Genomic DNA, 23,219 nt, shown 5'->3' with positions numbered 1-23,219 from the left:
GCTTTTAGGATTTTATAGCATGTGGCTGTGCTGGGTATGGGGGTTGGATTTATTTCCAGGTGCAAAATAAGAGGCTGAACTTCAGGCCTTCTGGAAAGGAGAGCACAGACTGGCAGTTTTTGCTTTGGAGTAGGAGACTTTTTGGGGAGGATTCCAGGGTTCTGGGGTTGTCTTTTTGCAGGAGTGCTAGGGTGCTAACTTTTGAAAAGTAACTTTCCATGAAGACAAAGGCTCTGTAATGCAGGTGAGAAAGAAAAACCTGCAGCATCCTTATAGGCTTGGCAGTGCTACGCTGGCTAGCACTATGGACGAAGGGACTTGGGGGTCATGATTGACCACAAGATGAACACGAGCCTTCAGTGTGATGCTGCGGCTAGTGAAGTAACCAAAACGCTGGCTTGCATCCATAGATGCTTCTCAAGCAAATCCCAGGACGTGGTTCTCCCTTTGTACTCAGCCTTGGTGAGGCCGCAGCTGGAGTACAGCGTCCAGTTCTGGGCTCCGCAATTCAAAAAGGATGTGGAGAAGCTTGAGAGAGTCCAGAGAAGAGCCAAGCACATGATCAAGAGGTCAGGAAAACAGACCTTATGACAAGAGGCTGAAAGCCCATGGGGCTCTTCAGCCTGGAAAAGCGCGGGCTCAGGGGTGATCTGCTGGCCACCAAACGTTTGTCGGGGCGACCACCAGGATCTGGGGGAATGTCTGTTCATCAGCGCGCCCCAAAGGATGACAAGGTCGAACAGTCACCAACTCTTCCGTGACCGATTCAGGCTGGACATAAGGAAGAAGTTCTTCACTGTCCAACCCCCAAGGTTTGGAATAGACTGCCGTCGGAGGTGGTTCAAGCACCTACTCTGAACGCCTTCAGAAGACATCTGGATGTTTATCTTGCTGGGATCCTGTGATCCCAGCTGACTTCCTGCCCCTGGGGCGGGGGCTGGATTCTGATCTTTCGAGGTCCCTTCCAGCCCCAATGTCTATGAATCTATGAAGGTATTAACTTGTAAGAAAGAAGACAGTTGTATGTGGTGATGTTATAAGATAGCTTATCAGTACCAGATGGTATGAAATTCTCTGGTGTGTAAGTGGATCAAGGATTCTTTTTCCTTTCACCCTTGGCACTTGTGACTCTCAGAAATTTGAAGATACTCCTGTTTTGTTCAGCTGCTTATTCCTCAAACCCTCAGTAGCGGACATGGCTCTGGTACAAACATTGCTTTGTGTGCATGACTTTCATAGCAGAGTTAACTGATTGCCTCCATCTCTAGTGAGTGCTCACTGGAGAGACCTAACCCATGATTTAGAAGCACAGTTGCTCAAAACTAGCCTTAATTCAAGGCAGACTTTAGCTGAACTGTGCATTCAAGAAATAGCTCCTCCAGCTCCATTATCTTGCCGAGGCATTCACAAATTGTGTTGTTCCCTGCTGCATAATTATACAAGATGAGTGTTTCTGAAAACTAAATGGCTTCCTTGGTCTCCTCCCAGGGTGGTACCAGCCCACTCAGGCAAAAATGGAATATATATTTTTTTTTAATCCTCTCTAATTTGGGACTGTACAAAGCCAGAACTGTCTGTATAATGTTCCAGATGGCTTTATTTTGCTCTGTCTTCCTTGGTGATAACAAAGCACGGTAATATGAATAACAACTGTTTGGGAAACTGAAGATAAGGGGGGAAAGTCCTGATCTGGGCTTCAAGCAAAGTGCCAAGTAGCACTTTCTTTTCCTGCACAAATAATTAACAATAACATTGTTAACTCTGTTAATTGTCTCACTTCGTGGGAAGTCCTGTATTTCTGGTTATAGTCACTGTCAGCTTTTTAGCCCTATCTTTGTAGGTGGAGTTTGTCCCACAAAAGATAGCAGGGATGTGATGTGCACAGGTTTGACTATAACATTTATGCAGCTCCCTTGTATGCAGTCAGCTTTGCTGGTGCTGTGACTGGCTCAGGATTGACAGTATGTGCATAGGGATGTGTGGAAAAAATATACAATTAACTGATAAAGCTATAACAGTCTTGTACCATGCTGCAATGCACTTTTAAAACCAAGATGCTCGGACTATCGTTGCCCAACTTTTTTGTTTCAACTTTGCTTTAATTCTGTTGGTGACTCCTGCTGTTTGGGAATTGTGTGTCTGGCACCCAGAGAGAAACCAGAGCATGCACTGGGCCTGAAGAAGGCAAAACTTACTCCTCAAATCCTAAGTCCTGCAAGTACTCCCATTTTTTTTTTTTTAAGTCAGTGGGAAAACAGTGCTCATGTGAGAAGGGGTTACTGGACTGACCTCTTAGCTGCTTGTTTGTTAATAATGATCTTCAGTAGACACAAGTGCTTTCAGTTCCTGAGATGTCTCTGGGCATTGTTGCACATTGGCTGCAATATAGATAACCTCTAACCCTGAATGCAGCTTTGTGGTGTGGAAATGCTGTGCTACACTGGCACTCCCCAGTCATGCTCATTTAGTTAAGTGTGTGGGAGAGGGCAGGCTCTGGGGGGTTTTCCTGTGATATCCTGGTTGCTTTTTATTACCAGAATGAATAACCAGTTCTGCAGAAATGGTAAGCAGTTCTTGCTTATGTGAGTAGTGAAAGCAAAATATACAGGAATTGGGCAGACAGTGTCTACTCCAGGGGTGGGCAAAATGCGGCCCGCAGGCTGAATGCAGCCTACCAGGCACTTCTTCTATCCAGCGTGCAGGGCCCCTAAAAAGTTTAGAAAATTAATATTTATCTGTCCCTGGCTGCCTGTCATGTGACCCTCGATGGCTTTCCAAAACTCAGTAAGCAGCCCAAAATAATTGCCCGCCCCTGGTCTACTCGCATGGCATGAAGAGCTGGTGAAGGAGCAAAGCCTTGTGACTGAAGCCAGAATGTCATTTCTAACTGATTATCATCAAGCAAGTCCACCCCTGAAGTCTCAGGTCAGTTGACTGGAAATGTGACTATGAAAATGCTGACCTTGGGTTATTCACATGTGATCAGAAGCTGATTCTTCAGTGAATCCAAATTAAAACATAGAGTTGTTTGCATGAAAATTCAGTCCTCTGTAGTTTTTATTCTTACTTCCGTTGATTTAGATAAGTCTGTCAACCGCTAGTCGTGATTCACCTTTTCAGTGCAGGTTTCTGACTCTTTCTGTACCCTGCCCCATATGTAAGAAATATATATCTTGCACTTAACTTCTGTCTTAATAAGTGGATACATGAGACCCGAGTTATGTCTGTTATGTCATCAGCTATTCATTCTGACATAGGCAGCAGACATGGAGTATTTCCAGAGATTTTTTTGGAAAAACTTTTTACATTGATAGGGACTTGAATGTGTTTTTTGACTAGAGGTCAAAAGTCATATAGCAGGGGTCTAAAGTACACTGGAAGCCAATCTCTTTGAGTCTGACCAAGCCTTCTTGTCTTGGGAATTTAATTGATGTACGAAATGAAGGAGAGATACTTGATCAGTGACTTCACCACAAGCGAGTAGGACATATTCCAGTGTCTGGGACAAATTCCGATTCAAATCATGGCTTCCAAGCCGTAAGTGTGTCTCGTCAGAAAATATTATCAAAGGCCACTTCTTGTACTTCATGCATTGTGTATCTCTTGAAATCATGAATAATGCAACATGTACAACTGTATCATGTAGAGGTTTTTTTTTCTTCGCACAGCCAGAGCATGTTGCCCACAATTCGTCTAAGGATGCACACATTACTGTCGTTCGTTGGTTACCACTGGCTGCTCATGCATCTCCTGACTTCCCAGGGCTACGTGTCACTGGTTTAAGCTAAAATAGCTTCAGGCCACTGAAATTTGAACACCAGAAGCCACATCCACCCAGTCTTACTGATATATGTGGCTGTTACTGAGCTGAAACCAGTTCCTGCCAGTACTTATCGAGGTGCTGATTTAAAAAAAAAAAACCAAAAAAAAAAAAAGCTGAATTTGAAGGTGGAGAACACTTTTAAACATAATAAATTCCTGCAACTATGCTATTTCTGTTACCAACTACAGCATATCAGCTAGGAGCTATATACACAGAAGAGTCTCTCCAGTGTAAAAGCAGCCTTGGGAAGAGATGACAGCGGAGGCTTTTGAGAATTGAGTTTTTTGGCACTTATTTCTCCCTCCCCCTCCCCCCCATGATTTTCTAGCTAAATTTTAAAGTTGTCAAAATATACTTTTGATCAGCTGTCAATCAGAAGGCTGCTGCATTTGGCAAATGAATTTTTAAGCTTATAGTAGATATTGCCCATATAAAATACCAGGAATTAGTGTGAAAAAAGATGCGTGTTTCATCCAAAACAGAACAAAAACCCATGTCCTGGGTGTGGTTAGGAGCAAACAAAGACACATAGTGAAGGCTAAAGGTGTGGATACGTCTGTCTCTCTTAAAACAGTCTGGTTTCCCCGCTGCAGCAGGACAGAGTTTTTATAAGCAATTGTGTTGCTCATTAGTCATCAGTGAGGCAGTTAAAAAGCCCGACTTGTGTCTCTGATCATGGTCAGCAGGAGTTTTGTCCATAGACTTCACCAGGTGTTGGGAAACTTAGTAATTCAGGGCCTGCACTAAGACGCATTAGATATTTCAGTCCTAAACTCAAATGGTAAAGATGCATGGTTTTTAAAAGGATCGGTTTTATTTATTTGAAACTTGGCATATAGCGGTTTCGTAGTTCTATCTGTTCACTTTACAACTGCACAAATCTTTGGGTAATCAACATTAAAATAACCTTGTAAGCTTTCTAAATGGAACTTCTGGTTTAATTCATAGGAATATTTTTAAATAGATGGTCTCATACTGGCTCGCTTTGTAGATTTTAAGATGATTTATATGGCCCAATCATATCTGACTCTATTTTTGGTCTGAAAATTATGGTTAGAAACACCTGGTATAAATAGCAATGATACATTTAAGGAACACTATTCTTTTTCACACCTCGAGAATGTTTTCGCATCAGATTCTGAATGCAGATTACATTCTGAACAAAGCTACCAAACATAACTAGAAAATACTCTACTTTATATAGGAGAAGGAAAAACCTCTCCAGTTGCGGATTTTTAAAAAGTATTTTCCACATCTTCCTACTTCGAATACACACTCTGTCCTTCTTGTCGGTAGAAATTGGAGAAAACAATACTCAATAGTGTAAACTTCATCAGATTGGGAGTAAGAGTGCAAACTTTTAATATCTATGTAATTTAGAATTGTCCCGAGAGAGACGATGTTTTCTCGAGTCTGACTTAAAATGGACTCATTCTACACCTCTTCCAAGTGGTATAAAGAGGCCAGCTTCCCATGTCCATCTGGGGCAGGCAGGTTTTGCCAAAGGGCGTAAAACAGATGCTGTGTCTTTAGGGGCCCTTGTTTGTGTTAAGCAGCATAAAAATTCTCCTGGCTATAAGAGCGGCTTTGATTGCATAGGCCATACCTCTCTTGCTGGGCTCGCTTCCTCCGTCTCTGTGCCCTCTTTCAAACTTCCTCTTAGGTTTTGGAGCAGCTCTCCCCATTTTGCCTGCCGGGGTGCATCCCTGTGTAACCCCCCTGCATTAGGAGAGCAAGGAGCTGTCCTCTTTGCAGCTAGCCCTCAGAAGAGAGTTGTGAATCAGCTGCTGCTCTGGAGGTGACCTAGGCAAGCAAGCCCTCTGGAAAGCCAGCTCAAGTCCCCTTGAGGTTTCGAGAAACCCCAACAAAAAGGTGCTTTAGCTCAAGCACTCAAATCCCATGGCTTCAGCACTTTGCTTCCTGGGCTGACATCTTCTCTTAGCTCAAGTGGGGGCCGTTAGGCTTTTCCTTGTCTCTCCCCTCTACTTCTGGGATCCTTCACTGCATATTTCAGTTCTTCTGCTGTGTGTCTGAAGCCATCATAAGCTCCTGGGACCCAAATCACTTGGGTGCCAGGGCTTGCAAAATGTGCCAGAGCTCGGAATAAAATGGAGTGGAGGCCGCTTGTGACATTTGGAGCCATAACGCAATAGTGAGTGAGAAGAGCCCGTTGGTTGGGAGTCCTGGTAGCCCTTTGCCATACTCTGGGGTTGTTTTTCCTTGGATCTCTGGCTGGGCAGGACAAGCAAGCTTGAAGCACCCTTACCTTCTGGTTCTCAGACTGTTGCAAGGGGAAAAGAAAGCTCTTTACCAGGAGTCTCTTTCCTCAGCTCCTGGGTAGAGGATACTCCAGCCTGGTAGGGTAGTTGCAGGAGCTCTCCCATGGGCACAGACTTCTTCACGAGTTCATGTGAAATTTGTCATCTGTTTGTTCTGCAGGAGTCGGCACTTCTGAACTCTCTGAGTTCCCACAGCCTTTCTTGGGAGGGGCAGGGGGACCATGGGCTGAATAACTTGCGGCAAAGCTTTTGAGAACCTGAAGCCCGTTGTGCTTGAACTCTCCTACAGTTGCTAATTTAAAAAAAAAAAATCTATTCTTCACTTCCTGCCACATCACTCATGACTTGAGTCACCTTTCTGGGGACAAAAGGTAGAGGATTAAACATGCAGGCAGGATTTTGGGCTGTCCCACACGGTGTTTTCTCATCTATCACTGACTGGTCTGTGCCCTTTATGTTCGCATAGTTCTTTGTTTAAAAAAAAAAAAAAAAAAAGTGGGATTTTTTTTTTTCCCCCCCCAATAATCATCAGCATTGGGAGACTGACAATTGATGTCAGTGGGGCAACTATTGAGCACTTTAAAAATCCCCATCCCTCTTCTATTACCAAGTTGGGTAATAGCATCAACCTGCTTTAAAGGCCCAGACAGAGTCCTGTCAGGATACTTCGCATGTTCTCCGTGGCACTCTCACCTTCATGCAACACGTACAATGATGCAGTGACTCTTCTTTGCTGGCATAGCGGAAGGATGTCACTAGGAGAGAACTGGAAAGAAAACTGCTAAAGCTAATGGGTCTCTTGCATTGCTTCTCTGCATGTTTCATTTGTACTGTGGTGTGTGCTGTCTAAGTCTGTGTATTTAACTAGTACCTCTGGTTTGCTTGTGGTTTGTCTTTTTAAATCCAGGACCTGGTCCAACACCATACCTGGCAAAGTTGAGTTCTTCTCCAGCGAGGGCTCTGACACCTCCATTCCAATCCCGATAGTGCCATTGCCAGGTGTGGATGACTCCTACCCTCCCCAGAAGAAATCCTTCATGATGCTGAAGTACATGCACGACCACTACTTGGACAAATACGAATGGTTTATGAGGGCGGATGATGATGTTTACATCAAAGGGGATAAACTGGAGAACTTCCTCCGGAGCCTGAACAGCAGCGAGCCCCTCTTCCTTGGACAGACTGGGCTTGGCACCACTGAAGAGATGGGGAAACTGGCTCTGGAGCCTGGTGAGAACTTCTGCATGGGGGGCCCAGGAGTGATCATGAGCCGGGAAGTGCTGCGCAGAATGGTGCCTCATATCGGAGAGTGCCTGCGAGAGATGTATACCACCCATGAAGATGTGGAAGTGGGGCGCTGTGTGCGGAGATTTGCGGGAGTGCAGTGCGTGTGGTCTTATGAGGTAAGAGCACAAAGAAAAGCAGGTGTGGGTGGCATAGGGGTGGGAAGTTGAGGGTGAGGTGTTGGGCATATTGTCCTGGGGCTAGGATAATTGCATGTAATTAGTAAAAATGAAGGGTGTGCATCCAACCTGAGGTCTGGTTGGTTTATGATCCATCTAAAATTGGTTCAGAGTTGCTGTGGGTATTGTGCTTACCCGGAGCTCCCTGCCTTTTTCTGCAGCTTTACACTTAAGTGGCTCTAGGTCTTAATTTTTTGCTCTCATTGTCCCATGAAAGACCCATACAGATAGAGAAATCACTTATGTGATGGAAAACAGCGGCACCCGTCATAAAAATTAAGGAACTATGGGGTTGAGGGGAGGGGAAACGCTCTTTCTTCTTTCGCTTAGTCTTCTAGAGGTTACAAGCATAAATGAAGGAGTGGTGTAAGTCGAGTGTTCCCCTACCAGCAACACCCTTGTGCCACGAGGTATAAATTTTCATCTTCCCTGCTTTGCAATAGGAAAATTGATGGGGAGAGCTAAATTAAAGTGGTTAATGGCCTGATTTTTTTTCAGAGGCACTTGGCACCCACACGGTCATATGATGTTAAGGCCTTGACTCATGCTTGTTGTTGGAGCTAGGTCTGGAACATGAATGTGCCTGGCCTCCAGTCTGTACTGAGCTGTGCCTGTCTTTGGAGTCGGTATTGAACAATAACCATAGCATTATTGCACTGCTTGCTACTGCTGTGGCATACCAACCGTACAGCCATCTGCCTCACTCCTCATCTTCCCCTCTTGCCCCCCATGTATTGCTGTTGCCAGACAGTAGCTTAATCTTTCTGGGAGTTGACATTGTTCACACTGCATACTAAGTCTGCAGGTAAAAAGAGAATGGCCTGCACAGGGGTGCCTGCAAATGCAGCATGACTGCCCCTTGCTTGCACTGAGTTGCTGCTTTTGGCCAGTCTGGGTGGAGCCTTGCACCTGCACTGCAACAAGGATCTGTCCATGTGGATCTGACTGGGATTGTCGTAGCCCCGAAGAAACTGTGATTGCCTGTGCCGTCTGCTACTTGCACTCCTTCACCCTTTCGGACAGCAAGGCTGTAGTTTAAGGTGCCAGGTTCGGCTGGTTACTGTGGCAGGGAATCTTTCTGCTGAACTTACTGCCATGAGGTTCTTCAAGCTGTGATTCCGTGTCACACCCGATCGGGCCCCAGTTCTGGAGAAGCCTCCTGAAAGATGGCCTCACCTGCTGATGTTGGGGTGAACACCAAAGATAACAGTAAAGAAACCTTTTCCTCTTTATTTTTTTGCCTGCGTGTTTGCTCTTTGTGCATAGTGTGGTGCTGTCTTTGTGGGGGCTTCTGCAGCAAGTAGATTTTTCTAATGTGCAAGACTGTCGTAATACGTTTCTAACTCGTGAGAGCTATGCCCCTTTTATTTTTTTGGAGAAAATTCTTGACCGTTTTACCCCAAGATGTTACCATTTAGTTCTTAGTAAACCCAATCTGGAGCTCATTGTATTAGGCCCCTCGAGACGGAAGAGACCGTTCCAACTCCTTTAATCTTGACATGCATAGACGTTTTTGTACATTAAAAAACCAGATCTGGAGACCAAGGAAATCTCCAGAGTAGGTCTTTTCAAGTGGCAGTGAGACCCCTTGCTCTGTGCTTGTAGACACACAATCGTGGGCATGGTGCAGTGTGCTGGGTGCTGTAAAGGGAAGAATTGGATCCATTTCTTACTTGTTTCTCTTGCTCAGAATAGCTGTAGAGCCCAAAGACTATTCTCCTGCTACCTTGAAATGAGTCCTGGGTCAATGTCTGCATCTCACAGCATTTGGAAACTTTGTTAGAAGGCCCAAATCCTGGTATGGAAAGACCCAGTGGTTTCAGGAAGACTAGGATTTGGCTTGAAATCTGGGAGGAGAGATGCACTTCAATGTACTGTGTTGTGCCCTATAGCAGAATTCAGTGGCTAATGCCAAGGAAAAGTAATGGGGCTGAGCTGTTTGCATTACCCTGTCCACGACATTATCTTCTCTCCAGTGCAGCGGACGTTTACAATTAGTGCATGTGTAAGGAGACTAAACAGCAAGAGCTTGAAATGTAATCCTGTGCGAGATGTGAGGGATTCAGGAGACGAGAACAGTTGGGGTAGCTGCTTCAGCGATGAAAGCACGTTTACTTTTGTGTGAGGAGTTGTTGCACTTTCATTGCAATGGGGCCTGGTTTTGTTAATGAAACACTGTCATAATTTGGGCTTTGATCTGGTTCCCTCATTGCCCAGACAACTGGATTAAATGATTCTAGGGACTTTTATTTAAGATAGAACGCAGCTGTGTTAGGAAAGCGTGGTGTAAAAGCAACATTTTCCATGTCTTGAGTGTATTTGTGGCTGTCAAGCAGGAGGCCAGGATGACTGAACTGCAGTGTTTGGTTGCGGGGAAAGGCCCACTTGTCCACCCCTGTCCCACTCAGGCGTGAGCACCCTGTTCTGTAGGATACCCCTGATCTTGTTCCCACCTTCCTGTTCATGCAGGGCTTGAATCCAGCTACCTCAACCCCTCCCCTGTCAGGCACTCAAACTTTTCAATCCCGGAGGTTACAGCATGAGCCCAGATCGTCACGGCTTTCTTCGTGTGAATATGTAGGGACTTCTGCAGGAGCTGCTTGTGAGAGCAAGAGTTTACTAGGACTTTACCTCTCATCTCCTGGGGGCATCCCTATGGGGTGTTCTCCAGCTCCACTCACCATTGCTCTTACCCCTGGTGGGAGGTTGAAAGTTTTTTTTTTTTTTTCTTTATTTCCATTCCTTTACACCGCTGCCTTTTTCCTGTTGAGTTTTGTTTGTGGTCCTCTTTTCTGGTCAAGTCACATCCTTCTGCTGGCTCACCTGAACCTGCCTCTTCAAGCCTGGCATCTCTGAAAATGGTGAGGAAGGGACTAGCCCCCAGGGCAGGATCAGCCACACCTATGTGGTCCTGACAGACGCTTACCTAACCTCTTCTTAGAAACCTCCAGGAATGGAGATTCTCCATCCTCCCTGGGTAATCTGTCCCAGGGGTTAATGGTCCCAATGTGTATCCTCAATCTCCTTTGCTGCAATTTAAGCTCATTACTTGTCATATCACCAGTGTCCACATTTTTATTCCTCCTGCCTTTGATTAACACTATCAGTCCTGAGACTGCCTCCTCTCCTCTTCTCCCTGCGGTGTGAGGCACACAGTGCGTTCCCAGGCTTGCTTCATTTAAGCCCTCCACAGCCTAGACTCATTCGAAGCTTCCTAAAGACTTGCTGCTGTAATATCTACAAGAAGAAAGTTTTTCATGGGGGAAAAAGGGCCCCTCTGCTCAGATAGTCCTTTCTCTAGGTTTTCCAGTGCACACGCTTTGTAGCATCAGCTTTAAGGTATGCCTGTGCTCCAGTCACTGCTGTGAGCACAGGTTGCACAGTTGTACCTAAGTTCCTGATAGCAGTATAACCACAGAATCGCAGAGCCCAGTGTGCCTTTATAGTTAGGTAGTTTAAGGAAGGGGGTTGCAGCCTCTGCTGAATTCTGTAATGCTGTGGCTGTGCTGTTAGCAATACCTGAACACCTAGTTTAATGCTAGGTCAGATGACTCTTTGTGTGCTATAATCAAGGTAGTGACCGCTAGATAGACGTGCCCTTCAATTGTAAGATCCCTCCAGCAGACATCCTCCTCATTTTTGGTCTGAGTATTTTGTGCAGTGCTGAGCCTGTTGGTGGTATGCCCTGTGTGCTAACCAAGGCATAGTTGGCCCATAATGCATTGCACAAGAGCTGGAAGTAAGTAGGATTATGCCTAGAACAAACAGAATCGTGGAACATCTGATGTCCACAAAGAGCAGATGGGATCTTGGATTTTTAAGACCTTTTCCCCTCCACCCTCCTTCCTCCCAACAAGGAAACTTGGAAGCTTAACTTTTATTTTCCCTTTCTTGGGCAAAAAGGGCTGAGTTGAACTTGTTGGGGCTTGTTTATTCTGTCCTAAGAATATAAGTGTTTCAAATGTAATCTGCTGTTGGCTTGAACAGAAAGTATCTTGGTTAAAATATTTTTTTTTTTTTTCTGTCCCTCTCCAATCCTCCCCTCCCCCCCCCCGGCCATTTCCCACTCTTTGTGCATTTCTCGGCTTGGAGAACAAGACCCTGCTGGCTTTCTTCCTGACGTAGTGTGCTGACCCAGTGCTGGACCACTGAGCCTGAAGAAAATTGGCTTTGGTTCTAGTACAGAGTTCTTGGCGTCTTGCCCAACACCACCTCTCTTTTGGTCTCTAGTCTCCTTCTGAGCCTGGCATTTTCCTCGGGCATGTCTGCAACCTCCTTATTCAGTACTGTTGCGGTTAGGAGTTCTGTGGCTGTGCTGAGCAGTGCTTGTTCCTGGCTTTGGAGATCTTCACCATTTTTTGTCCAAGCAATTAGCTTCCTTTCTGATGGAAACCGTCAGTGCCATTTTGCTTCCATCTGGTCATCAACCACTTTTGTTTCCTTCAGTGCCATAGAAGTGGGGCAGTGTAAGAATGGGAATAGTCCTGCATCCTTGTGAAAGAGGAATAGCTCTGTATGACTTCTTAAATTTTAACTAAAGGGTGTTAAATACTTTATACTGGTTTGGAATGACACCTGTATGAGCTGTCATGATTGCAGTTCTTCCATCTGCCTGGTCCTGTAGGAGATAAGTGGTGTAACTGGTTTCATTCAGGGTTAAAATGTATAGTGATTTAGCTCCTATACATCTCTATAAGGATAAAGAGGTAGTTGCTGCATTAGTCTGAGGTCAAGCAGAAGGAGGGCCATGGTGGTACCTTAGGTGGACGCTTTAATTAGAGAAGCTCTGGGAGCCACTCTAATTGAAGTGCCTGGAGCCTCGTGTATTGGTGTCCTTGTGCTGAAAAATGGCAGCAGGGGCACTTTAACTAAAGCTCATTGAATGAGCTTTAGCCAAAGGACCCCCACCACCATTTTTCAGCATGGGGATGTTCCTACATACGATGCTGGAGTCTGCTGGAGCATGGTAATTACCCAATTAATTACCACACTCCAGAAGGCTCTGTTAGTCAAGTGTTCTCCAAGGTGCTGTAATTACAGCTCATCGGAGCAGTCTTGGTGAACGTGTATATAGGCGCCCTTAGAGACTAACTTATTTAAAGTAGCGTATAGGAGCAAGCTGAGATAACCGGTCCATTGTAGCAACTGAAGTATCTACTTGAGCAGGTCTCCTCCTCCCTTTTTAAAGGGATGCTGGCTAGGGAAACCACAGGACAACTTTGGATACTTGATCAAAGGAAGTGTTTTGGGGAAGAGGTGGAGATTTGATGTAGCCTGTGGGGGGGTGGGTTGAGAGGTTCTGCACTCCTACATTGGCATAGTTTGGCAGAAGATGTGTTTTGTCTTTTTGTTTGCAAAATGCCTTTGATTTTTCTGAGGAGGTTGGAGACCAGCGCTGCTTTTGTTACAGGAGCTCGGTCAGGTTTAGCAGCATTACTTTTATTTTTGAATCCTGGCCTCTTAGTCACACTCCCTTTCCCTGCAGGAGCGTGGAGAGTACATGATGTGCACTTGCATTTGAGTTGCATGTTGCGTAGATGTTGTTAGAGATTGACCCAGTTTTCGTGAAGTGATAGATGCCTAATCTGCCTCTAGTTAAGTAAATGTCTAAGCTGCAAGTTGTCGAAACGGAGAGCTTGGAAGATTCTGCATTGCACTGCTTGAAGTCCTGGTGACACTACCTTGCTGTCAAGTAAAAGTACATCAGATCTTCCCTATGCACGCTCTGAAATTCAGCGCGTCTGTTAGGAATTTGGATCCCTGTCACTGGTTGAACGGAGGGAGCTACCAGGATTAGTCGTTACCCCGAGCGCAAGTCAGCAAAGGCTAATCCTTCATTGCGTGGCTGGATAAAGAACTCTAATAAAATACCCACTCATCCCAGATTCTTAATTAAGATCTGCACTTGGAGGGAGAGAAAGGTCTGAAGGTTTGAGTTTATTCCTCGAGAAACCATCTGGAGGGAAAAATTATTCGGAGATCTGAAGTTCTCTGTTTAGCTCCTCTTTCCTGGAGCTTGTGAAAAGGCCATTCTGTCTCTACCAGGCTGGAGCCCTACAGCACTGCTTGTTATGACTGTATGAAAAGCAGGGTGTGAAAACAAACTTTCTGCAAATGCTTTCAGTTAACATTATACGGAGCTTATACAGTGCCTGGCCTCTGGACTCCACATGGCAAGAGGCTGAAAGGGCCATAGCCTATTTAAAATCGCCTGCGCCTGCTTCATGCCCCCCCCCCGCCCTTTGTAGCAGTCTTCATGAGTTTGCAGCAAACTTTATTAAAGATTTGTCTCAGTGTATGAAGGACTTGTAGGGAAAAGGCCAGAGTCCATTCGCTGCTTCCAAATATAGACCAGGTGCACAAAGCAACTCATCTGTTAAGAGCTGCTGGTCTTTTCGTATAGCGCCTTAAAAATGCCTTTAGCGGTAATAGGCACAGCACTTTCCAAGCGGTTATTTGGCAAGCCATGAAGCTGTGGCACAATCTGTAAAGCAGATTGCAATCTGTTTTAAAAACGCAGATCTATTGGAGAAGGGATCTGATCTCCACTCTAGCAATAAAGCTGTCTTTAACTTCCATTGCAGCAGTATTAAGCTGGGGGTATGAGACCTGCCTCCAAGGTGAAAGGTCCCCAAACTGTTTTGTAGGTTGGAAATAGATATAGGATGTTTTGGGGGAGAAGAGGGATGCTTAAAACAAACAGGGCTGAAGTGTCTGCGGGTGGCCCAGCATCTTGCTGTGGGGTTGCTTCCAGGGCTAGGTGTGTTGTGCTGGGTGCAGGCAAAGGGAGCACGTCTGTCCTTGTGTTTAAAGAACGGATGGAAGTTCTGTACAGAGGAGCAGAAAAGATGGTTCTTTAAAATCCCATGTGGTCGACCTAGCAAAGCCTTGATTGTATGTGACCCATTTTACATAAAATGTTGCTTTCTTTACAGAACTTGCCTGGAGTTAAAATCCCAAGATAATTACCAGGAATGACTGTAGACTTTGGTCTGGTTTGGTAGACACGTAGTCCCGAGTATGCCAAAGCAGCCGACCGCATAAAAGCCAGTAGCATTAATCTGATTCCAAGGCTTTTATGCATGCTCTTGGGAAGCTGGCATGGGAACGCTGCACACAATGGCCATCTCTCTGCCTTGACATAGCACAAATCCAACTGCTTTCTAAGCCGCTCTCCTTGGACTCTGCCGGGCATCTTGTATGGCAATCATACAGAGGCTTCGGTGAGCTGTCAGCTGTGTTTTGCTGATGTAGCATGCTCATAGTCCTTGGCATATTGTTAGCATCTTCCCAATTAATATTCCTGACTTGCTTGAATCCTTGCGCAGGCAGCCTGCCTCAGACATGGCAAAGGAAAGGGCTCGAAGCCACTTTCCAGTCATTGTACTTACTCGCTGTCTTTTTCTCAGGTCGCACCCCTGGATGGATGCTGTTCCATGGGGCGCTGTGCCGTCTCCTTTTTGCTGACTAGGCTGGGATGAAGCTAGCTTTTGAATTGCACAGCTGCAATTAATAATAGCAGTTGAATGTCTGGGCCCTCCCATACGCTGCACTAAAATGTGCTTCTATAGGTTAATGTGGAGCTCAATTTTGCACTACAGTCAAGCGGACATTTGATAGAAGGGTGGTGCTGATAAATACAGGCTGCAAACCGGCTCCCTTGTCACAAAAATTATACTTCTAAAATGCCGCGTTCTGTAATGTGCTTTCCAACCTTTTTTTACGTGGACTGTGGTATATAGGGTATGTTGCAAGGAAGGCTGGTTGTTCAGAGCAAATCCAGCCGCATCTGTTTTAGAAACTTTCCTGCTCGAGAGCCATGTGCTCTACAGAGCTCTAATTTGGAGAGTGCAGCTTGGTTCTGTACTGTCGGGTCATTCCTAATTGGTTCTTGACATGCTTGAAAATTTTAGCACCGATTTCCTGTGTAAAAAGCTTATGTGGACCCCTGATGGTGTGGACTTCCATGGTTATCAGCTGGAGTCCTCCTAATATCTTGCCAGAAGTCCTGATTATTTAAAAGGTGAGGATTATTGTCTTACAATCCTGGAACAAAATGACCTTCAAGTGTTCACGGACAAGTTAAGGACACAGCTGGAAACTATGAGGGAGCATTGCTTTAAAATTACACTTCATTTGGAGGAAGATTGGGTGCTCTTGTAGCCCTTGGATTTTCTGGGTTTTTTGTTTGACAGTGGCTATACTTGGCCACTTAACTCCTAATGCACACAAAACAAAAGATAAACTCCCTTACTCATTTTTCAGCAGTATAATTCTTGAGATGGTATAGTGCTTAATTTACTTAATCGCTGTAAAGGTGCAGAGGAAGACGAGATGCTGTGTTCCGTAAAAACAGAATTGATTTTTGAAAGAGCCACCATGCTTTAATTGATTTGAATTGAAATATTGGTGGCCCAATTTAAGGTGATTTCTGAATGACTTTGGAAATAGGTCAGAGGAGCTGCACTGTGCAGTAGCAACTCTACTGTGCCTGCCGAAGAACGTACTGTGTGCTGTTGACTGCAGGATCAGGATCCTAAGGGCCTTTAACTGGTCAGTGGCAGATCTTTAGTTTGAGAGGAATGAGGCTTGACTGCCATCTTTGTGTAGTCTGTTGTGTGTCCTAGTAGGACATTTCCTCAAGTTTAAATGGTAGTTTCTCCTTTACCTTCCTCCTCCTCCTCCTGCTGTGATAGAAACGGTGGGTGTATAGTCATGCTTTTCTCTAATCCTGAAAATGGAAGTACTCCAGGCCAGCATCCTTGCAAAGACACTAAAAGCTTGTCTTGATGCATCCCCTTAAAGCAGACTAAGTTCCTTTGCGGACAGCTTGTTTCTCCCTGATACCGGTGTAGGCAACTAAACCAAATGCAACTAGTTCAGGTACTGCTTTGAGAGCCGCAGTTCAGTGCTAATGAAGACACTGGCCCTCAAAAGCCTCCAGTGGGTTTAATTGCTTAGCAGTGGTTCCCTTAAATCTTAACTTGAATGAAAGCTAAGTTTTTGTTTGTTTGTTTGTTTAATTGCATCACTGCTGCATGAGCGTGGACTGCAGAAGAGCATGAGTTTGCCTTCCAGCCCCTTCCGGGCACAGTGCTTTGGATTATTGTGACGGCAGTACTGATGCACACGTTTTGTGCTGTTGCTTAATTTACTTAGTCACTGTAAGGATGCACAGGAAGATGAGAGGTTGCATCCCAGGGTCTTGGTCCTGTTCTTGATCCCAGAGCGCTTTGCCTTTTTAACATACAATTATAGTCATTGTGATTTTTTTTTTTTTTAAATTTTATTTTTTTTTTAAATTACTTCCTTTCCTGTTTGTACATATCTTAGGCAGATGGTTTTTATCTGATATTGGCTGAAACTGTGCTGACACACATTTGTTCTCTGAAGGAATAAATGGTTATTGTCTCCGTTTGGGGTCTTTAAATATTTAACAGGCTTTTTTCGTCAAATCTGTTTGAATGCATGTAGTTGGCAACGCTGAACAACAGAACCAGCCTTGCTGAGAAATAAAGCCTTTCTAACCATTGTATGCTAACTTGAAATGAATGATTAACTGAGGACAATCTTGTCTAACCTAAATGACTTCAGTGAGCCTTCCTATCCAATGGTTCATTGTCCACTTGAGCCAAGATATCTTTCATCCTATTATGCAGAAGAATCCTAGAAAATGAGGGTTGGGAGCGACCTCAGGAGGTCATCTAGTCCAACGTTTCTCAGCCCATGGGTCACGACCCAAAAGTGGGTTGCAAGAATTTATGATGGGGTTGCAAACAAACTTTAAAAGTAGATCAACAAACTTAAAAAATGCAGAAAAATTGGGGAAAACCTTAGCTTTTTCTCTTGCCGGCTGGCAGAGTTCCAGCCTGCAAGGGGCTGCTTGGGCCCCTCTCCCCCTGCCCTGCAGGCAGCAGTGGGTTGGGAGTGGAGGGCACTGGGTCAGGACTAGCCATTGATTTTTTTACAAAGTGGGTCCTAGTACAAAAAAGGTTGAGAACCACTGATCTAGTTCAACCCCTGCTCAAAGTAGGACCACCCCCAACTATCTTATCCTAGCCAAGGCTTTGTCTACCCAGGTCTTAGAAACCTCCAAGGATGGAGAGTCCACAGCCTCCCTTGCTGCACCTTGAGCCCATTGCTCCTTGTCCTGTCATCTCTCCCCACTGAGAACAGTCCAGGTCCATCCTCTTTGCAGCCCCCCCTGCAGGGAGGTGAAGGCTGCTCTTAAATCCTTTCTCGGTCTTCTCTTTTCCAGACATTATGAGCCCAGTTCCCTTGGCCTCTCCTCAGAAGCCATATGCCGCAGCCCCTGAACCATTTTTGTTGCCGTCCTCTGGACTCTCCAATTTATCCACATCTTTTCTGTAGTGGGTAGCCCAAAACCAGGCACCAAGATTTCTTCTGGTTCAATCCTCCAATTTGTTGAGGTCACTCTGAATCCTAGCCCTGCCCTCCAGCATATCTAGTACTGTCGTCCCCGCCCCCCCCCAGCTTGGTGTCCTCAGCAGACTTGCTGAGGGTGTATTCTCCAAATGCTTGGGAATGGATTCCTGTATGAGGGTATTCTCTTGTATGAATAAGAGATTCCAGGCCCATTTCTTTGCGGGATACTCTGCAGAGTACATTGCTTGCACCGTTTAGTACATACTCGGTTGTCAGACAGGACCTTGCTACTTTTGTGCATCTGTCGTGGCACCACGTCACTCCTTACATTTGAGATGTGCAATGCCATTTGCAAACAGGGGATCTGCATTGTCATCGCCAGGGGTCTGGACTGGTCGGTCCCTCCCGGACTCTGCATCTGCATTGATCCCATCTGGACCAAGCTGTGGAGGTTTCCATTAAAGCAGCACTAGAATCCCTCATCTGTGCTTTAGCAGCTGAACCTAATGGCTCTTTGTTGGACAACAGAGTTTTTACCTTTAATTTTTTTGGGAGAAATGTGCTCTTCCTTCTCCTCCCCAGCTCTCAACCTTCTTGTTAAATCCAGCTTTAAAAGCTGGTATTCACCTTCAGAGACATCCACAAAGGAAATTGTCTGTTTTTTAAAAGCTGAGCGCGGCAAGGTGGGTAACGTGGTAGGCATCAGGGTTATAGACAGCCAGCTGTGGGGCAGGGATGTGGAAGAGACCACTGGGGGGCAATCCAGTTTGGGAAATAATGGGGCAGTACAGATGAACATAGAAAGCAGATCTGGGGGTGGAGGCAACCAAAATTTCTCAAAAACCTGGCTGGTCCTGTCTTTGTGCAAGTGGCAAAAACTGCTGGCTGGCACAAGTCATCGCCAGGGGTCTGGACTGGTCGGTCCCTCCTGGACTCTGCATCTCATAAGCAGGATACTTGAGGCTTAGGTTCCCTCCTTACTGCCAGCGGCTGCCTAGCACTAGTGCAGATTATAGGTTTTCTGTTCAGTGCTACCTACAGGAAAGCCATTAAGGTTTACCCAAGTCCTGCCTGTTCTTTCTAGTTGGGGTAGATGCATGGTACATCTGTTGTGGTAGCTGTACCTTTTTCCATGGTCGGTCCAACCTCTGTCTTTAAACATGCTATTTCTGTGATGCCTCCTTGGATCTGGTGCCCATCCCGAGCTACTTGGGCCGTGCTGGCTGCATTCTCTGTGCACGCATTTCTTCCATGTGTGGGGAACTACAATATACCTAACCAGTCTTTACTCTAAGCCTCTTTCACTCCTTGAAGCCCCTCCAGAGGTTTCTTATGATCGTATTTCACAAGCTTCTAGTGGCCTCTCTCACATGAGGGTGAGGAATTGCTTTTTCAGCCTAATTTTAGATTGTCTAAATATTGTCTGTCCTTCTCAAACAATCTTGAAGGAGTGAAGCTTTGATCTTGCCAGCAAGAAAGTTTTTGGGCAAGGGGGCAGGGGCCCCACTTACTTACATGCAGAGGAAAAGCTTTTTATGTTGGGTCTAGAGTCATTTGTTTTGACAGCTCGGCTATGTTGCAGTAACCCTCTTTTTCACAGCTTCCGCTCTCAGTTTAAATGCTGGATTAAAATTTTCCCATCTCAGATGCAGGTTGTAGCTGTATTGGTCTACAGGCAAAAGGAATCAGAACTTGTGGCAGAGCTGATATCTTTTATTAGACCAGCTAGATATTTGCAAAAAAAAGGTCTTTATTTGCAAGCTTTTGGGCACACTCATCCTTCCTCTCATAGGAGAATCCAAAGATTGTCAAATTTCTCCTAGGTGGAAATGAAATATTAATTTTCATTTCCACCTAGGAGAAATATTACAATCTTTCCATTCTCCTATGCCTGTGGAAGGGTGAGTGTGTCTGAAAGCTTGCAAATAAAGACTTTTTTTTTTTTTTTTTTTTGCAAATATATTTTATTAGACCAACTAGATATTTCCTCTGCCACAAGTTTTTATTCCCATCTCAGAAGTGGGGTTGAAATGAGTTGCCCTGGGGCACAGAAGGACCTCTGCCAGGGCAAGGATTAGACTGCAGGACATCCTGACATGCAGTGCTGTGCTTCCTCTCCACACCCCTTGTTCTTGTCACTTCAATTAAAATTCCAGTGTCAGGGCCGGCTCGAACACCAGCAGGAGCTGACTTGTTCCTTCTCCTTATCAGAATTGACCCATGCCCAGAACAAGCTAAAGACACTGGCGTGGGATAGAGCAGGGATGTCGAACACAGCTCGTGGCCCAGGGAATTTTTCCAGCTGGCTCGCCAGGCTACTGGGAGGGGGCAGAGCCAGTGGGGTGTGCCCTATCACAAAATTTGGGGTCCTTTGCCCCAGATGGACATGGCCATTTGGTAGTGGTGGGGCAAGCAAGGGCTGTATCTGCACAGCTCTTATTTGCCCTACTGCTGCCTGATTCCCTAGGCCCATGCGGCTGCTTGAACGTGGACCCACACTGCTGGTGCCAGACCTGGACTCACCGCCACTGCTGCTGGCTCCACAGGTCTAGCTCAGGCAGAGCCCCTGCTTTCCGGATCCAGCCCAGATTAGTTTGACACCACTGGGATAGAGGAGCCACGCCTGGCACTGTTGCAAGCTGTACCCAAGTCTGCTCCAGTCAGGCTTGGAAGTGCATGGGGAAAAAAAAAGGAAATGTCAGGAAAGCAGAGGACTCTCTGGAGACAGATTGAATCGTGTTACTATCCTCCATGGATTCGAGTCCAGGCCATAAGTTGTAGGTCGGCTTCTTGGCGCAGTGCGTGGCAGATGTACCCTGGCCAGTCTGGTGCCCTAGAATAGTGATTCTCCAGCAGGATGCCATGGCATCCAAGGGAGCCACCCCCACCCCCCAGTCCTTTGAAGGATGCCTCGAGGCATGAGCAGATAAGAGTAGGCTCAAGCATGTCCCTGTCTCATCAACCCCCCACTCTGCTGCCAGGCCCCTCTGCAAGGAGATAAGCACTGTAATACATTAATCCGGTTTTGAAATGGGGCATCTCTCAATTCACAACAGCTAGGGAGGGTGCTGCGAGTCCAAAAGGGTTGAGAAGTACTGCTTTACAGTCTGTGTCCTCTCTCCACTCGAAATGGGACCATCCCACCAGGGCAAAATGCTGGAGCATGAGAGCAGGGTGGAGAAGGAAATCAGAAGAGTGTTTAAGTCAGGGAGAGGGTGCATAGTAGAGCCCAAATAAATGTCACCCCGAATCCCCTGAGAATCTGCCCTAGCAAACTTGCTGAAGCAGCTGCCCCTGCGCTGTGCTCTGCTGGCTGCTTGCTGAGCAGTTGCTGCTGATTTCTGCCCCTTCAGTAGCTGTTGATGAAAAAGCTGCCTGTAGGAAAAAGGCCAGCTCTTCTACAGCCTGCCCCAGAGGCCACTGCTGAGAGATGTGGGGCAGAAGGGCAGCAGAGAAGCCAGCACTTGCCAGTAGTGAAGAAGCTGCCTGTTTCCAAAACTTAGGCAGAGAGGAGGAGGTAGGGAGGGTGTGAGCTGCCTCAATCCAGGTGAGTCTCCTACCTGCTCCTCCTTCCCCTCCTCCTCTTCCCCCAGGCAAGGAGGAACACCTGCCAAGAAAGCTTCCGCTCTGAAATTCAGCAGTTTTGGCATGCCGGCAAAACTGTGCTGCACAAGAGCAACAAGTCTTATGTTGGAGGGATGTGTTCTGACCCTGCCTCCAAGCCAACTCGGATGTAAAGCCTGCCTAACACTTTACTGAGGAGTATGGTAGGAAGCGGGACCAGTCTTGATCTTGGGCAATATTAACATGTGTTTTACTGGGTTAGTGTGCTTTACAAGTTCCATTTTGCCCTTCATCCAGATGGGAGATATGAATGAAAATTCCCACTGACTTCTGAGAGAGGGTATAGGTTCATCCTGCCTAAGCAGGGGGCATACAATAAAGAGTACGTTGGCTGAGAATTAGCTTCACTGGATAAAATAACATCGCTCTTCATCTTGTGTGCATGCGTGTGTCTGTCTTTTGTATTGAGGCAAAACAGCTGTGTCTGATTTGGTGGGGTGTGCCAGTTGCATCAACATGATGATTTCTGTGTAACCACAAAAGGGGAAGAGCTGCAATAATGCGTACTGTGTATCCATGCAAAATAATAAAGTGTGGACCTACCTTTTAATTATAGCTCGGCTCCCCTGAGTACTGTACATCTTGCACTTAGAACAAGCCCCTCTTCCTCAGACTGTGTGTGTTTGGTGCACTGTGTGGTTGACTAAAGTAAATTTTCCCATGTTTGCATGCCCTGTAATATAACCACTGCTAAGAACTCCAGAAGCTCCTCTGGAGCATCGCAGCTGAAATCTGTACAGCGGGGCAGCTTTAATCCAGCAGTGCTCCAAAGCTGCGCTGCAGTCTATCCTATGAAGGTTTAGGAACAGCCCTAAGGAGAGCTGATGATGTTGGGAGGAATTCAACAAGTTTTTGTTCTGGATTTTGGGCTAATATAATAATGGATAATGAGAACTGCATACGGTGAACTTTTTTTCCCCAAGTGCTTTCTTCTTTCCAGCTGGAATACCCTCAATCTTTTATGGTTTGCTAGGTAACCGTGATCTCTCCCACTCCTCTGGAATCCAGTTCCCCGATGGAGTCACAGTGAGGTTGGTAGCATCATGCCCACCGAGGCCAGTAGGGAATGTGGCCTGCAGTGCCCTAGATAAGGGTCTGATCCAGCTCCTACTCTTGATTTTCTTTTTGGGTGGGTGTTGCATCAGGCCAGAGGTGATGGAATATCGATTAAGACTCCCCCACCCTTTCCCATTTTGGTTCTGTCTCTACAATGCATCAGAAGCCTTTGACACACTTCGCTTGTGTCTTGTACAAGTTCACACAATGAACAGAAAACATTAAGCTTTTTAGAGGCTCTAAAACACTGATTAGCAACCAGGGTACCATGGCATCCTGGGGTGCCTGGAGGTCCTTTCAAGGGTGCTGCACAATATTAGCATTGCTAATGATTCACAAGATTAAACACAGAGCTTCCAAATTAGAATTCGTACTTAAAACTTTCTGCCCCGTTGGGGTCTTTCTGAGCTCTGTGCAACAGAAGACGCGCTCTATTCTTTTTTTCTATAGTCAAAAAACCAGTGAAAAACAAGCACTGGCATTTTCTTGAGCCTAAATGGGCTGAGAACTGCTGCTCTAAAATAATGCTGAACATTTCCATTATGGGGCTAGTTTAGCATGCCATAGGAATCTAGCAGAGAGTGCCTT

At 45.8% G+C, this 23,219-nt stretch overlaps 1 protein-coding gene across 1 annotated transcript in view; it reads left to right on the top strand.

The window, feature by feature from the left end:
* CHSY1 (chondroitin sulfate synthase 1) overlaps nt 1–23,219 on the top strand; it is a 93,043-nt gene that overhangs the window by 5,860 nt on the left and 63,964 nt on the right. Inside the window, exon 2 of the mRNA XM_019533803.1 lies at nt 7,010–7,505. Within this exon, the coding sequence (XP_019389348.1) occupies nt 7,010–7,505 (496 nt within the window). The remainder of the gene's footprint in view (nt 1–7,009; nt 7,506–23,219) is intronic.

This window comes from Crocodylus porosus, unplaced genomic scaffold (genome assembly GCF_001723895.1).
Source record: "Crocodylus porosus isolate Cpor-Errol unplaced genomic scaffold, CroPor_comp1, whole genome shotgun sequence".
NCBI lineage: Eukaryota > Metazoa > Chordata > Crocodylia > Crocodylidae > Crocodylus > Crocodylus porosus.
Note: the sequence above shows the minus strand (reverse complement) of the source record. Positions and strands in the feature narration are given on the sequence as shown.